Source organism: Carassius gibelio, chromosome B23 (assembly GCF_023724105.1).
Source record: "Carassius gibelio isolate Cgi1373 ecotype wild population from Czech Republic chromosome B23, carGib1.2-hapl.c, whole genome shotgun sequence".
Taxonomy (NCBI): Eukaryota; Metazoa; Chordata; class Actinopteri; order Cypriniformes; family Cyprinidae; genus Carassius; species Carassius gibelio.
Window position 1 is genome coordinate 3,208,766 of NC_068418.1, and position 15,634 is coordinate 3,224,399.

At 44.7% G+C, this 15,634-nt stretch overlaps 2 protein-coding genes and 9 non-coding genes across 11 annotated transcripts; all 11 read left to right on the forward strand.

Moving 5' to 3' along the window:
• Positions 1-106: 106 nt before the first annotated feature.
• Positions 107-178, forward strand: trnaq-uug (transfer RNA glutamine (anticodon UUG)). The gene has a single exon. It is a non-coding gene; the product is annotated as a tRNA-Gln (tRNA).
• Positions 179-2,219: 2,041 nt separating this feature from the next.
• Positions 2,220-2,293, forward strand: trnai-aau (transfer RNA isoleucine (anticodon AAU)). Its single transcript has one exon. It is a non-coding gene; the product is annotated as a tRNA-Ile (tRNA).
• A 106-nt stretch (positions 2,294-2,399) lies between these two features.
• On the forward strand, positions 2,400-2,472 carry trnaf-gaa (transfer RNA phenylalanine (anticodon GAA)). Its single transcript has one exon. It is a non-coding gene; the product is annotated as a tRNA-Phe (tRNA).
• Positions 2,473-2,607: 135 nt separating this feature from the next.
• Positions 2,608-2,679, forward strand: trnaq-uug (transfer RNA glutamine (anticodon UUG)). Its single transcript has one exon. It is a non-coding gene; the product is annotated as a tRNA-Gln (tRNA).
• Positions 2,680-4,720: 2,041 nt separating this feature from the next.
• Positions 4,721-4,794, forward strand: trnai-aau (transfer RNA isoleucine (anticodon AAU)). Its single transcript has one exon. It is a non-coding gene; the product is annotated as a tRNA-Ile (tRNA).
• A 106-nt stretch (positions 4,795-4,900) lies between these two features.
• On the forward strand, positions 4,901-4,973 carry trnaf-gaa (transfer RNA phenylalanine (anticodon GAA)). Its single transcript has one exon. It is a non-coding gene; the product is annotated as a tRNA-Phe (tRNA).
• A 135-nt stretch (positions 4,974-5,108) lies between these two features.
• trnaq-uug (transfer RNA glutamine (anticodon UUG)) lies at positions 5,109-5,180 on the forward strand. Its single transcript has one exon. It is a non-coding gene; the product is annotated as a tRNA-Gln (tRNA).
• A 1,529-nt stretch (positions 5,181-6,709) lies between these two features.
• On the forward strand, positions 6,710-6,781 carry trnaq-uug (transfer RNA glutamine (anticodon UUG)). The gene has a single exon. It is a non-coding gene; the product is annotated as a tRNA-Gln (tRNA).
• A 97-nt stretch (positions 6,782-6,878) lies between these two features.
• On the forward strand, positions 6,879-6,952 carry trnai-aau (transfer RNA isoleucine (anticodon AAU)). The gene has a single exon. It is a non-coding gene; the product is annotated as a tRNA-Ile (tRNA).
• Positions 6,953-8,109: 1,157 nt separating this feature from the next.
• Positions 8,110-10,093, forward strand: LOC128011638 (uncharacterized). The gene is made up of 6 exons (XM_052594282.1): positions 8,110-8,537; positions 8,718-8,798; positions 8,920-9,030; positions 9,138-9,215; positions 9,338-9,532; positions 9,620-10,093. The coding sequence occupies exons 1-6, from the start codon at positions 8,391-8,393 to the stop codon at positions 10,091-10,093; spliced, it is 1,086 nt and encodes a 361-aa protein (XP_052450242.1). The 5' UTR covers positions 8,110-8,390.
• Positions 10,094-11,308: 1,215 nt separating this feature from the next.
• LOC128011231 (microtubule-actin cross-linking factor 1, isoforms 6/7-like) lies at positions 11,309-14,724 on the forward strand. The gene is made up of 4 exons (XM_052593413.1): positions 11,309-11,421; positions 11,545-11,754; positions 12,083-13,317; positions 13,427-14,724. Exons 3-4 carry the CDS (start codon positions 12,139-12,141, stop codon positions 14,552-14,554), a joined length of 2,307 nt encoding a protein of 768 aa, XP_052449373.1. The 5' UTR covers positions 11,309-11,421; positions 11,545-11,754; positions 12,083-12,138; the 3' UTR covers positions 14,555-14,724.
• Positions 14,725-15,634: the final 910 nt, after the last annotated feature.

Sequence of the window (15,634 nt, forward strand, 5' to 3'; positions counted from 1 at the left end):
GCGGGCCAGTGACCAAAAATCACTGGGTTCAAACTTCTCTGTATAACTGCTTCCCCACTGCCACAGAGCTATCTGTTTCCCAGTTGGCCAGAAACCAAGCACTTTCGGTTCCATGGTGTAATGGTCAGCACTCTGGGCTTTGAATCCAGCAATCTGAGTTCGAATCTCGGTGGAACCTGTGTGCTTTCTTGCCGCAGGAAAAGATAAAAACAGCACTAGTTTGGCACTGGTGACAGTCTTTGTGGCCCTGTGAACAACGGCTGCTACAGGTAAGGTTCCATGGTGTAATGGTTAGCACTCCTACTCTGAATCCAGTGATCCGAGTTCAAATCTCGGTGGGACCTTTTTTGCAACCAATTTGCGCAGGACCATTTCTGAAATACTTTTTGGCAACTTTGAGTCCAAAAAAATTAACTAACGTAGAGACTGTGGCAGCATTGCATCGATGCTCAGTCGGTCTCTTTAGGGCAGTGGTTCTCAAACCTGTCGGGGAGGCACCCCTGCCCTGCACATTTTGATTGTCTGCCTTATTAGACACACCCAAATAAGGTCTTGCGGTCTCTATCAATGAGCTGATGATTTGAAACAGGTGTGTTAGATGAGGGAAACATTCAAAATGTGTAGGAAAGGGGTGCCTCCAGGACAGGTTTGAAAATCACTGCTTTAGGGAACTGTGCGTAAAATGGCAATGTTTTGCAACCAATTTGCACAGGATCATGTCGGAAATACTTTTTGGCAGCCGTGAGCCCAAAAAAAAAGCTAACGTGGGAGTGTCGCAGCATTGCGTCAATGCTCAGTCGGTCTCTTTGGGGCAATGGTTTTCAAACCTTTCCTGGAGGCAACCCTGTCCTGCACATTCCGAATGTCTCCCTTATTAGACACACCCAAATCAGGTCTTGCAGTCTCTACTAATGAGCTGATGATTTGAAACAGGTGTGTTAGATGAGGGGAAATGCAAAATGTGCAGGGCAGGGATGCCTCCAGGACAGGATTGAAAACCACTGATTTAGGGATGTGTGAGTAAAAGGGCAGGAGCCAACTTGGAGAATGCAGGCATCGATCCCGCTACCTCTCGCATGCTAAGCGAGCGCTCTACCATTTGAGCTAATTCCCCTGTCCTTTCCAGATCGACGAGCATAGCTGCGAATGACGGGCGTGATGCAAAGAGGCCATCCCTCCTCTGGGCTTGCACCTTTGCACTGGCCGCGATTGTGTTGTCGAATTAACAAAGGGATTTAGCTTTTGTGTTAAAGGACCTTCTCGGTCTTGTTACGCCAGTATGCATATGTGGATTCTTGTATTATGTAGACTACCTTGGATCACTCGGGTCATGCAGACAACTTCTCACCTCTTTTTCTCACACTGACTTAAAGAATAAGGAAGCGGTTCTCAATTCCAGTCCTCGCTCCCCAACGGTCTGCATATTTTGCATGTCTCTCTTTGTTAGCACAACTGATTTGGATAATCAGCTCATTAGAAGTGAGCTCCTTGCGATTGACATGGTCCCTACACAGTGTTCATTGCTCCCCACTCCCTGAGCAGGGGAAATCCGTCAAAGTTTACTTCACTTTGGAACATTGGTTCACGGATTTGCGCTGCGCAACGTCTTCACACATGGACAAGTGTGACATCATATACCCCTGTATACCTCTATGCACCTCTGTATTACTCACTTTGAATTGAACGTATACATACGCTTCGAACTTGAATCACGGAGGGATGTCATGTGATGTCCACTTCTCAGGGCACTTAGGTTCGAATGGAACAAATGTCTGAAGCTATACGAGAAACATACAAAATGTGAAGAGCAGGGGGCGCGAGGACTGGAATTGAGACCCGCTGGTCTAAGTGACATCTGACCGTTTCAGCTGTCCTTCCTAACATCCCTCTACATGTTAGATACAGCCACATTTTTAGGTCAGTTAAGAGGCCAACTTGCATTTGTTAGCCTTTCACACTGTCTCGAGGTCTTTGATTGCTTCCAAGTCAGTTCATGTCCCTTCCTTTGTTGATGCTGGAGCAACTCTTTTTTCTTGGTCTTGGACAAGAAGGCTCGTTGGTCTAGGGGTATGATTCTCGCTTTTGGTGCGAGAGGTCCCGGGTTCAAATCCTAGACAAGAACTTGGTCAGGATAAAATGTGAAGCTTTGTTGTCTCATTGCGTTCACTAACAGTGAGGCTGGTTTTTATTCAATCGGGTAGAAGCAGATGGCTAAGCCAGGCCGGTTAGCTCAGCTGGTTAGAGCGTGGTGCTAATAACGCCAAGGTCGCGGGTTCGATCCCCGTACTGGCCAGCTGTTCTTATTGTCTGGGGGCTCATCTCTGCTCTGCTCTTCTCCTCTGACAAAGAGTGGGGTGATCTCACTGAAATCCCTGCTTGCTAAGCAGAAGTTATTTGTGGCCGAAATAGCTCAGTTGGGAGAGCGTTAGACTGAAGATCTAAAGGTCCCTGGTTCGATCCCGGGTTTCGGCAAAAGCTCCCAATCTTTTCTGTTTTTTGAGGCGGGCCAGTGACCAAAAATCACTGGGTTCAAACTTCTCTGTATAACTGCTTCCCCACTGCCACAGAGCTATCTGTTTCCCAGTTGGCCAGAAACCAAGCACTTTCGGTTCCATGGTGTAATGGTCAGCACTCTGGGCTTTGAATCCAGCAATCTGAGTTCGAATCTCGGTGGAACCTGTGTGCTTTCTTGCCGCAGGAAAAGATAAAAACAGCACTAGTTTGGCACTGGTGACAGTCTTTGTGGCCCTGTGAACAACGGCTGCTACAGGTAAGGTTCCATGGTGTAATGGTTAGCACTCCTACTCTGAATCCAGTGATCCGAGTTCAAATCTCGGTGGGACCTTTTTTGCAACCAATTTGCGCAGGACCATTTCTGAAATACTTTTTGGCAACTTTGAGTCCAAAAAAATTAACTAACGTAGAGACTGTGGCAGCATTGCATCGATGCTCAGTCGGTCTCTTTAGGGCAGTGGTTCTCAAACCTGTCGGGGAGGCACCCCTGCCCTGCACATTTTGATTGTCTGCCTTATTAGACACACCCAAATAAGGTCTTGCGGTCTCTATCAATGAGCTGATGATTTGAAACAGGTGTGTTAGATGAGGGAAACATTCAAAATGTGTAGGAAAGGGGTGCCTCCAGGACAGGTTTGAAAATCACTGCTTTAGGGAACTGTGCGTAAAATGGCAATGTTTTGCAACCAATTTGCACAGGATCATGTCGGAAATACTTTTTGGCAGCCGTGAGCCCAAAAAAAAAGCTAACGTGGGAGTGTCGCAGCATTGCGTCAATGCTCAGTCGGTCTCTTTGGGGCAATGGTTTTCAAACCTTTCCTGGAGGCAACCCTGTCCTGCACATTCCGAATGTCTCCCTTATTAGACACACCCAAATCAGGTCTTGCAGTCTCTACTAATGAGCTGATGATTTGAAACAGGTGTGTTAGATGAGGGGAAATGCAAAATGTGCAGGGCAGGGATGCCTCCAGGACAGGATTGAAAACCACTGATTTAGGGATGTGTGAGTAAAAGGGCAGGAGCCAACTTGGAGAATGCAGGCATCGATCCCGCTACCTCTCGCATGCTAAGCGAGCGCTCTACCATTTGAGCTAATTCCCCTGTCCTTTCCAGATCGACGAGCATAGCTGCGAATGACGGGCGTGATGCAAAGAGGCCATCCCTCCTCTGGGCTTGCACCTTTGCACTGGCCGCGATTGTGTTGTCGAATTAACAAAGGGATTTAGCTTTTGTGTTAAAGGACCTTCTCGGTCTTGTTACGCCAGTATGCATATGTGGATTCTTGTATTATGTAGACTACCTTGGATCACTCGTGTCATGCAGACAACTTCTCACCTCTTTTTCTCACACTGACTTAAAGAATAAGAAAGCGGTTCTCAATTCCAGTCCTCGCTCCCCAACGGTCTGCATATTTTGCATGTCTCTCTTTGTTAGCACAACTGATTCGGATAATCAGCTCATTAGAAGTGAGCTCCTTGCGATTGACATGGTCCCTACACAATGTTCATTGCTCCCCACTCCCTGAGCAGGGGAAATCCGTCGAAGTTTACTTCACTTTGGAACATTGGTTCACGGATTTGCGCTGCGCAACGTCTTCACACATGGACAAGTGTGACATCATATACCCCTGTATACCTCTATGCACCTCTGTATTACTCACTTTGAATTGAACGTATACATACGCTTCGAACTTGAATCACGGAGGGATGTCATGTGATGTCCACTTCTCAGGGCACTTAGGTTCGAATGGAACAAATGTCTGAAGCTATACGAGAAACATACAAAATGTGAAGAGCAGGGGGCGCGAGGACTGGAATTGAGACCCGCTGGTCTAAGTGACATCTGACCGTTTCAGCTGTCCTTCCTAACATCCCTCTACATGTTAGATACAGCCACATTTTTAGGTCAGTTAAGAGGCCAACTTGCATTCGTTAGCCTTTCACACTGTCTCGAGGTCTTTGATTGCTTCCAAGTCAGTTCATGTCCCTTCCTTTGTTGATGCTGGAGCAACTCTTTTTTCTTGGTCTTGGACAAGAAGGCTCGTTGGTCTAGGGGTATGATTCTCGCTTTTGGTGCGAGAGGTCCCGGGTTCAAATCCTAGACAAGAACTTGGTCAGGATAAAATGTGAAGCTTTGTTGTCTCATTGCGTTCACTAACAGTGAGGCTGGTTTTTATTCAATCGGGTAGAAGCAGATGGCTAAGCCAGGCCGGTTAGCTCAGCTGGTTAGAGCGTGGTGCTAATAACGCCAAGGTCGCGGGTTCGATCCCCGTACTGGCCAGCTGTTCTTATTGTCTGGGGGCTCATCTCTGCTCTGATCTTCTCCTCTGACAAAGAGTGGGGTGATCTCACTGAAATCCCTGCTTGCTAAGCAGAAGTTATTTGTGGCCGAAATAGCTCAGTTGGGAGAGCGTTAGACTGAAGATCTAAAGGTCCCTGGTTCGATCCCGGGTTTCGGCAAAAGCTCCCAATCTTTTCCGTTTTTTGAGGCGGGCCAGTGACCAAAAATCACTGGGTTCAAACTTCTCTGTATAACTGCTTCCCCACTGCCACAGAGCTATCTGTTTCCTAGTTGGCCAGAAACCAAGCACTTTCGGTTCCATGGTGTAATGGTCAGCACTCTGGGCTTTGAATCCAGCAATCTGAGTTCGAATCTCGGTGGAACCTGTGTGCTTTCTTGCCGCAGGAAAAGATAAAAACAGCACTAGTTTGGCACTGGTGACAGTCTTTGTGGCCCTGTGAACAACGGCTGCTCCAGGTAAGGTTCCATGGTGTAATGGTTAGCACTCCTACTCTGAATCCAGTGATCCGAGTTCAAATCTCGGTGGGACCTTTTTTGCAACCAATTTGCGCAGGACCATTTCTGAAATACTTTTTGGCAACTTTGAGTCCAAAAAAATTAACTAACGTAGAGACTGTGGCAGCATTGCATCGATGCTCAGTCGGTCTCTTTAGGGCAGTGGTTCTCAAACCTGTCGGGGAGGCACCCCTGCCCTGCACATTTTGATTGTCTGCCTTATTAGACACACCCAAATAAGGTCTTGCGGTCTCTATCAATGAGCTGATGATTTGAAACAGGTGTGTTAGATGAGGGAAACATTCAAAATGTGTAGGAAAGGGGTGCCTCCAGGACAGGTTTGAAAATCACTGCTTTAGGGATGTGTGAGTAAAAGGGCAGGAGCCAACTTGGAGAATGCAGGCATCGATCCCGCTACCTCTCGCATGCTAAGCGAGCGCTCTACCATTTGAGCTAATTCCCCTGTCCTTTCCAGATCGACGAGCATAGCTGCGAATGACGGGCGTGATGCAAAGAGGCCATCCCTCCTCTGGGCTTGCACCTTTGCACTGGCCGCGATTGTGTTGTCGAATTAACAAAGGGATTTAGCTTTTGTGTTAAAGGACCTTCTCGGTCTTGTTACGCCAGTATGCATATGTGGATTCTTGTATTATGTAGACTACCTTGGATCACTCGTGTCATGCAGACAACTTCTCACCTCTTTTTCTCACACTGACTTAAAGAATAAGAAAGCGGTTCTCAATTCCAGTCCTCGCTCCCCAACGGTCTGCATATTTTGCATGTCTCTCTTTGTTAGCACAACTGATTCGGATAAGCAGCTCATTAGAAGTGAGCTCCTTGCGATTGACATGGTCCCTACACAATGTTCATTGCTCCCCACTCCCTGAGCAGGGGAAATCCGTCGAAGTTTACTTCACTTTGGAACATTGGTTCACGGATTTGCGCTGCGCAACGTCTTCACACATGGACAAGTGTGACATCATATACCCCTGTATACCTCTATGCACCTCTGTATTACTCACTTTGAATTGAACGTATACATACGCTTCGAACTTGAATCACGGAGGGATGTCATGTGATGTCCACTTCTCAGGGCACTTAGGTTCGAATGGAACAAATGTCTGAAGCTATACGAGAAACATACAAAATGTGAAGAGCAGGGGGCGCGAGGACTGGAATTGAGACCCGCTGGTCTAAGTGACATCTGACCGTTTCAGCTGTCCTTCCTAACATCCCTCTACATGTTAGATACAGCCACATTTTTAGGTCAGTTAAGAGGCCAACTTGCATTCGTTAGCCTTTCACACTGTCTCGAGGTCTTTGATTGCTTCCAAGTCAGTTCATGTCCCTTCCTTTGTTGATGCTGGAGCAACTCTTTTTTCTTGGTCTTGGACAAGAAGGCTCGTTGGTCTAGGGGTATGATTCTCGCTTTTGGTGCGAGAGGTCCCGGGTTCAAATCCTAGACGAGCCCTTGGTCAGGATAAAATGTGTAGCTTTGTTGTCTCATTGCGTTCACTAACAGTGAGGCTGGTTTTTATTCAATCGGGTAGAAGCAGACGGCTAAGCCAGGCCGGTTAGCTCAGCTGGTTAGAGCGTGGTGCTAATAACGCCAAGGTCGCGGGTTCGATCCCCGTACTGGCCAGCTGTTCTTATTGTCTGGGGGCTCATCTCTGCTCTGCTCTTCTCCTCTGACAAAGAGTGGGGTGATCTCTTGCTAAGCAGAAGTTATTTGTGGCCGAAATGGCGGTACCTGACAACCACAAGTCTGTAAAATTAATCCAATAGTATGCCGACTTCTATCTTTTAAAAACCAATCACGTTATGACCTCTATCTTTTGAAAACCAATCACGTTACGACCTCTATCTTTTGAAAACCAATCACGTTACGACTTCTATCTTTTAAAAACCAATCACGTTACGACTTCTATCTTTTATAAATCAATCACGTTGCGATCTCTATTTTTCCGCGTCCAATGAAATGGCAAGGTCTATTTCTCATACACCAATCACGCACGTCCTCGCCAATTGCATGTAATCTCCGCTCAGGTAACGTTAAATTATTTACATTCCGCTCATGTATGTTATTTATATCTTGATATGAATGAAATGGTTTAGGATTTTTGTTCTTTAGGAATAGCAAGATTGGCCATGTAAATTAGCCTATGATTACCGCTTGATACTACGTAACGTCAACTGTCACTGATGTGTAAATACTATTACGACCGGAGCTAACGTAACTGTAAATATGTCGAATTTAACCGATTAACAAGTTTTCTCAATGAAAAAAAAAATGCTTTTTATTTAATTGTAATAAGGTTCCACAGCTTTTTCCAAATGCGGCATTTGAACACACAAAATAAATTTGGAAAATGTTAATGTTTTGTTTAACTTTTACACGTATGTTATATGTTTGTACATATGTTATGACCAGTCAAAAGAAGTGAATGGATAAGTTTATACATTCAGGTTCATGCCCTTATCACATGGACACAGTTGAAAGACCACAATATGTTTAATCTGAGTATTTGTTTTAGTCAAATTAATCCATAATGCTATATATTTATTTATTTATTTATACTCATAAACGTGTTGTATGAGCCTAGGTCATTGAGACATACAGCCATAATAGAAAGATCTATCACAATCTTATTATATGTATTTTTTTATATTTGTACAAACATACACACATACATACAAACATATATATATATATATATATATATATATATATATATATATATATATATATATATATATATATATATATATATATATATAAATGTTATATAATTGTTTTGACATTATATATATGACTGAATTGTGCAATTGAAATGTTTCCTCTTGGCATGAATATAGCCCCTGCTGCTGACATGGCATTAAATAATAAATAAATAAATCACAACATGTTATATGTAAGATAATATGTGTATTATAATGAACTTATAATCTGCTATAATATGGCGGTCGTTCTGGACCAGGAACACAACTAGCTATCATGAAATGAACACAACAGGAGGGTAAATGCTACAGGCTACAATGGCAGTTAGTGTAACGTGTTATGTAGTGTTTCAGGCAACGACATGGCTTCAGCTAAGTCTCACAAAGGCATGAGTAATGCTGAATGGCTTGCGCGTCTGGAGAGTTTTGCCCAAACAGGAGTTTGGCCATCTACACAGGGGAATAGACCTTCTCCCCGACAAAAAAGATGGCATGAGATGTATCAGAAGGTAAGTTATGCAGCTAGATTCATGGGCAAACTAACAAACTTTTTTGACAATACATTGTGGTATTTTTATTTATGTGTATGGTTAAGTAATTACATGTAAATTCAATGTTATATTGATATAATTATGATGACTTATTGCTGTTTTGAGATCCAGTGTCAGAGGTATAATTCATGTTCACAGATAGAAAAGTGCCCTCTGCAAATGAGGGGACAGACCACTCTTCTGAAGGAAGCTCAGACATGTATTTGTGGCTTTCACAAGGTAACTTCAATTAGCCTGGTTCAAGTTGCATAAATAGATAGATGTGTTTGCAACATCAATGTGTCTTTATATCTAAAATCACATTAGGAAGACTGTTTTGTACTTTATGCATGTGTCACAGGTTCATCCACCAGTCACAGGGGAAGCATCACAGAGCACCCCGGCCCAAAGCACACCCTCTGTCAGCGATGTGTCATGTCCTGCAAAGAGACCTAAACTGACATTGTCAATGGTAAGCAGACCACACTATTGCATGCATCACTGCAGATACTGAAACATCTCAACCTTTAACTATAGTGTTAGGGTTTTGTTATCACTAACCATGACAAATCTTTTTAGTTTGAAAAGTCAAGGTTTGGAGGCTCACATGTGGCAGCAGCAAAACCTAATTTGAGCACCCAGAGGAAAACCTCTCAGGTTAATATTAAAAGACATCAAGACTTTTATAATGTCATCATGACTTTATCACTATGTAATTTTAATGTATTAAAAACATGGCAATCCCCTTAATAAATTATTCATAATGTTTGACTCCACAGATGTTAGAGCACTCCAGTTCAGCTACAGTTTCATGTCCACCCTCTGATCCTCATCCTCCTCCATCCCCCAAACCTCATCAGCCCGTCATCCAGTCCTCCTCTTCCTTCTTCCTTCCTCCACCTCAGAGTTCACAACGCATCAAAAAAACAGCAACGCCATCAACTGTTTCTGAGAATACTGTTGTGAGGAGCCCAGTAAGATCTCATTCAAAATATATACATGTCTTCATCATTTAATGCTCTCTTAGCTTTTATTTAAACCAGTGTTTTTTATAATATCAGCAGGTCTCATCTCAGCCAGAAGATCTCCCCCTTCTGTGGCCACAGACAATGCCACAGCAAGACCAGAAGTGGGTGTCAGAAGCACTTTTTAGGGTTGGTGCAAAGGGAAAGCTGGAGCTGCGTGAAAACCTACAGTTGTGGTATCACCCCCCACCACCAGCCCTGTTGTACCACCAAGCTCCAACACCTGATAGGTTTTTTTCACAGCGTCTCTTGCTCTGGATGCCATATAAGCTGTGGAAGGTGCGGCTCCAGTGTACTAACCCTGCCTGTGCCAGGCAACAGCTGTGTGGTGGTGGACTGCACAGGAGGGTACGACAGGTGTTAGACATTGACAGATACTACAACCTGGTGACAGAGACCCTGATCTGCACCAGGTGTAGAGCCAGCTATCTGTCCTGGAGTCAAGCTGTGCTGCAGCAGTTGGACCTGGCCCATCGATCTGAATTCAGGGTCATCCTCACACGCAAGTAATTATTTTGCAGTCATTTTCACTTATGTGCTACCCTTTCTGATAAATATTTCCTACAATAATTAGATACCTTATAATAAGATACTTAAATGAATGCTTTTTTCCAAGGTATGCCTGTGACATTCGGGTTCTTCGCTTGCTGCGTGAGAGGGGCATGGGGAATGGCCCAGTGAGGATCATCGGCCAGCTGAGAGAGAACCACAGTGAGGAGTGGTTGAAACGTGCGCTTCGGTACACATCAGAGTGTGTGGCCTTTTTTGATAATCGTGGCCTGCATCCGCTGCACTTCCAGGAGCCACCACCACTTGCTTCAGTACCCAGCTACAAATGGCTCCTCACTGTATATAGTCAGGACATTCTCAACAGGCTCGATCACATAAAGGCCAGCATAACATCCACGTATGGATCAATCTTAAAAATGGATTCAACTAAGAAGGTCAGATAAGCTGCTTAATTGACTGTACCCTTATCTATAATGTATTGTTAGACCAAGAGAGCTTTATTTTTTTCAGTGTAACTGATTTGGATGCATGTTGTATTATTTGCTATGCTTATTGTTTCTTTCAGATCACCAAGAAGTTGAGTGGGCCTGCGAAAGGCACAGCACAGTGGCTTACCTCAGTGGGCAATGAGATAGGTCAGGTGCTGATGAGTGTCCTGACTGCGAATGAAGGGGCTGGGTTAGACCTCATGGCTGCAGGGCTCATGGAGCGATACCGGAGTGCTGGTGTTGATCCTCCCACTATCATTTATGTGGACTGTGATTGTTGCAAGAAAGTGGGAGAGACTAAATTGAAGAGGCGGTTCAGCGGCTGGCCAGATGTCATCGTCCGCCTAGACATTTGGCATTTTATGCGACGTCTGGCAGTAGGGTGCACCACTGACGCCCACCAGTTGTACCCTACTTTTATGGCAAGGCTGTCATCCTGTATTTTTGAGTGGGATGCAGGGGATCTCACTCTGCTGAGACAGGCCAAAAGGGAGCAACTCATCCAACAGGGCTGGCCTACTCTGTCGGAGGCAGAACTGGACCATCATTTAACTAAAGCTGAGCTGCTCCAGCACTGCAGGAGGAGAACACGGGGAGAAGAAACCACTTTCCGCCTCCTTGATATGCTCATCAGAGAGCTCATGGGTGGCAAGGGGAATGATGCTCTTGGTGTTCCTCTACTTGACAGTGTGAGAATGCAGCACATCTGGAATGTCCAGAGGCTCTATACTGAAACTGGAACTACAAGCAAGGGTGGGGTGGTTCTAAAAACTTATCGTTGTGCCAGAGGCTCCACATCCCTGGAATCATTTCACTGCCACCTAAACAGATTTATTCCAGGTTTGTCATGTCAGAATATACCACATTTTGCCACTAATTCCTGTTTATCAAGATATTTGCAGATTAAATTTTATGTTTTGCATTTTCTCAAAGCAATATTTGGCTTTCTATTTCTTTTTCTAGGGAACAGCGCAAACAGCCTGAACTTCCAGATTTATCTCCTGGAAGGTTTATTACGCTGGAATCAGGACCGGGCTGAAGCTGCTGTTGCAGATGGAGGTTCAACTCTGCGCTCTTACACAGGGGAGCTGGTTTACTCTGTCAATGAGAACTACAATAAGTTGTATGGCAGGAAATTGGTCCCTAGCTTCACTCCACCTGCAGTATACACAGGTAAAAATATTTTGATAAATGCAGCTCATGATGTAGCATGTTTTTGGTAAAATTACAAGTGCTTTTGGACAATAATAATGTAATTTTGACATATCAGAGAAAAATTATACTACCAGAATATTTATACATTATTCTGTGTTCTAGGTTTCAGGGCAGAAAATAAAATACATAGTAGAATATAGAGTAATCCTGTCTTTTTATGATACCCTCTGAATTAGATATATATTGTTCATACAGAAGTGGACAACAAAATATTTACTGCATTTCTAAATAAACCTTTCTGCATAATTTCCATTAAAAATGTTTCCTGTTACAAATATTTCCTCAGGGGAGCTCATTGGAGTACAGTACTTGTTGAGGCAGAATAGTCAGCCCCTGGAGGACATGTGCCCTACCTCTGATAGGACCTCTCAATTGCTGGAGGAGATAGATGTGGAGGAGCAAGTGGAAAAGGATGAGGGTTTCATTGATTTCTTTGGAGAGGAAGCCACAGTGGCAAATCTTGTGGCATCAGATGACTTAGTCCTTTCAGGTCCACCAGTTCTACCAGCTGCACCAGTTCCCAGTGTCCAGGCTCCTACAGCTGCACCACTGCCCAGTGTCAAAATTCCACCACTGCCCATTGTCCAGACTCCACCACTGCCCAGTGTCCAGACTCCACCATTGCCCAGTGTCCAGACTCCACCACTGCCCAGTGTCCAGACTCCACCATTGCCCAGTGTCCAGACTCCACCACTGCCCAGTGTCCAGACTCCACCACTGCCCAGTGTCCAGACTCCACCACTGCCCAGTGTCCAGGCTCCACCACTGCTCAGAGTCCGGGCTCCTTCAACTGCACCAGTGCCCAGTGTAGCTGCATCACTGCTCAGTGTCCAGGCTCCACCATTGTTCAGAGTCCGGGCTCCTTCAGCTGCACCAGTGCCCAGTGTCCAGGCTCCACCACTGCTCAGAGTCCGGGCTCCTTCAGCTGCACCAGTGCCCAGTGTAGCTGCACCACTGCCCAGTGTCCAGACTCCACCACTGCCCAGTGTCCAGGCTCCACCACTGCTCAGAGTCCGGGCTCCTTCAGCTGCACCAGTGCCCAGTGTAGCTGCACCACTGCCCAGTGTCCAGACTCCACCACTGCCCAGTGTCCAGGCTCCACCACTGCTCAGAGTCCGGGCTCCTTCAGCTGCACCAGTGCCCAGTGTAGCTGCATCACTGCTCAGTGTCCAGGCTCCACCACTGCTCAGAGTCCGGGCTCCTTCAGCTGCACCAGTGCCCAGTGTAGCTGCACCACTGCCCAGTGTCCAGGCTCCACCACTGCTCAGAGTCCGAGCTCCTTCAGCTGCACCAGTGCCCAGTGTAGCTGCACCACTGCCCAGTGTCCAGGCTCCACCACTGCCCAGTGTCCAGGCTCCACCACTGCTCAGAGTCCGGGCTCCTTCAGCTGCACCAGTGCCCAGTGTAGCTGCATCACTGCTCAGTGTCCAGGCTCCACCACTGCTCAGAGTCCGGGCTCCTTCAGCTGCACCAGTACCCAGTGTCCAGGATCCTTTAGATACACCAGTGCCCTCAGCAATGGTAAAATTTCCTTTTCTATACGAATTGTCACTCATTTAGTTATCTGCCATTAAGCAGTAAACTTACTTAACAGCATGTAAATACCTAACCAACAGTTATATATTTCCAGGCTGTTGACGAACACTGCATTCCTGGAATGGACCGGGTGGATGCGTTGGCAGAGTGTCTGGTGGAGCTGCGCACACAGACAAGCCTCACACTTACCAACCAACAAGTTGCGACCATTGTGGGTCTGTGGCAGAACCTGGACAAATTTGATAAAGACAGGGTGGTGTATGCTGCTCGTCATCAAGACAGGCTACTTACAGGACGTTTTAGGTCCCCAAAAAAGAAAGCTGTCTTCACTCCTGGTGTCGACAGCACAAAAAGGTGTGTTTTGGGTTCTAGCGGCTCTCCAGCACAGTGGCCTAATTGCTGTCGCCTTGTTGAAATGATTTTCATAAGGTTATGTAACATCCACCGAAGCCCCAAGAAACAGCGGACAGAATCTCTGTCTAGATGGGATCTCATTCTTCGTGATTACAGAAAAATTCGGCAGCTAATCCTGAGCAATGGAACGGTGATGAATGACACAACCCTTCAGCTAGTTGAGGTAAATCAGAGGACCCTTACGACATGGCACAATAACCGTTTAAAGGGTCAGGAGGTCTCCTTGCTGTTGCAAGGGCTGGACCTTCCAGAGGCACGTCCAGTGGCTTTGGATGTTTTGCCTCCAGCACGAGTACAGCCTGTTGTGCCTCCACAATATAGCCACCAGTTGCATACCTACCAGATGCCACCAGACACAGCTGGACAGGCAAAGACAAAGTTTAGAAAGATTGCGCCCTCAGCTACCTGTACATCTGCCACAGCAACTTCAATCTGGCCATCAGCTGTACACCCTCAGCGTTCAGCCACGTCCAGCCAGCTAAGGACAATTTGTCCCAGGCCGACAGCACCACACCCATTGGTTCCTGACACACCCACTGCCCCTGTTGTGTCTCAGATGTTTCTGGTGCCCTGCCCAGCCCCATTTTCCACCATTAACCCTGGAGCAATTTCCTCTGAGCCACCTGCAAATGACACAGCCACTCCAACCAAACGATCGTACAATCGCACTGTAAAAGCAAATTCGTGCAGAAAGTGTGGCCAATTTCGTACTCAAGAAACTGGCCATAGCCAGTACAAAGGCAAAATATATTGCCCTAATAAAGAAACAATTACGAAGGAGCAGTGGTTACAGATTATGAGAAGATAACTCATTTATTTATGTGTGATACATTCATTTTGTTCTCTTGGTTGGATCTGTTCTGTTTTTTATCTTCCAGCCATATTTAATGTTAAAGAGTTATACTGTGCACTTTTTTTTATCTTGTATTATTATTATTATTATTATTATTATTATAAACATGTGGGTATGTATGTGAATACACTATAATACATATGGAAATATATATACATATTAAATAAAGTTAAACTATTATTATTATTATTATAGAAAGGTTTATGTGTAGAGGAAGCAGTATAAAGTAAAATACCAAAATGTGTAGATTTTGATGTATATATTTATATATTTTTTTGTACTTATTTTATATAGCGTGTGCACTTAAAATTCTTAATTTTATATTGAATTTAGTACTTTTCCTACATTTTTTTTAAATATGTATATAGTTAATAAATATATTTCTCTTTGACTGGTGTGTTGTATTTATTTGTTTTATTGAATGTAATGACATTCAGTTTACAGTTAAATTCAGTGTCACGTGTAGCTTTGCAGTAAGTAATATGATACAATAAAGTGTGAATGCCGTAATAAGGAGGTTATTTTGTCCCTACTGCCACAGGAAATGATTGCCTTAATAAATGCACTTTGACTAATGATAATGATAATGAGAATAAAATAAAAATCAATCTTAGAAACGAAAGAATTATTAAATCAAAAACATTACTGTCAAAATCAATCTTAGAAACGAAACAATAATTAAATTCAAATACATTACTTTTAAAATCAAACTTGGACACGAAACAATCGATTTACGATTTTTAACAAATACACGCATAACTTTATGTGACAGCGTGGATTCGAACCTACGATTTCCTGAATTTCTCGCGCTTCTCTTCCTCCCTCTCCCCTCTTCCCCCCCTTCTTATACAGACAATTGTTCCCCAGCTTTGGCGGAGTTGGGAGAGCGTTAGACTGAAGATCTAAAGGTCCCTGGTTCGATCCCGGGTTTCGGCAAAAGCTCCCAATCTTTTCTGTTTTTTGAGGCGGGCCAGTGACCAAAAATCACTGGGTTCAAACTTCTCTGTATAACTGCTTCCCCACTGCCACAGAGCT

Excerpts from the sequence above, each read along its gene's own strand:
- LOC128011638 (XM_052594282.1), top strand. The coding sequence starts at position 8,391 with ATGGCTTCAGCTAAGTCTCACAAAGGCATGAGTAATGCTGAATGGCTT. Across the intron at positions 9,216-9,337 it reads CCCAGAGGAAAACCTCTCAG|ATGTTAGAGCACTCCAGTTC; the intron begins GTTAATATTAAA and ends TTGACTCCACAG. Across the intron at positions 9,533-9,619 it reads ATACTGTTGTGAGGAGCCCA|CAGGTCTCATCTCAGCCAGA; the intron begins GTAAGATCTCAT and ends TTATAATATCAG.
- LOC128011231 (XM_052593413.1), top strand. The coding sequence starts at position 12,139 with ATGTGCCCTACCTCTGATAGGACCTCTCAATTGCTGGAGGAGATAGAT. Across the intron at positions 13,318-13,426 it reads CACCAGTGCCCTCAGCAATG|GCTGTTGACGAACACTGCAT; the intron begins GTAAAATTTCCT and ends ATATATTTCCAG.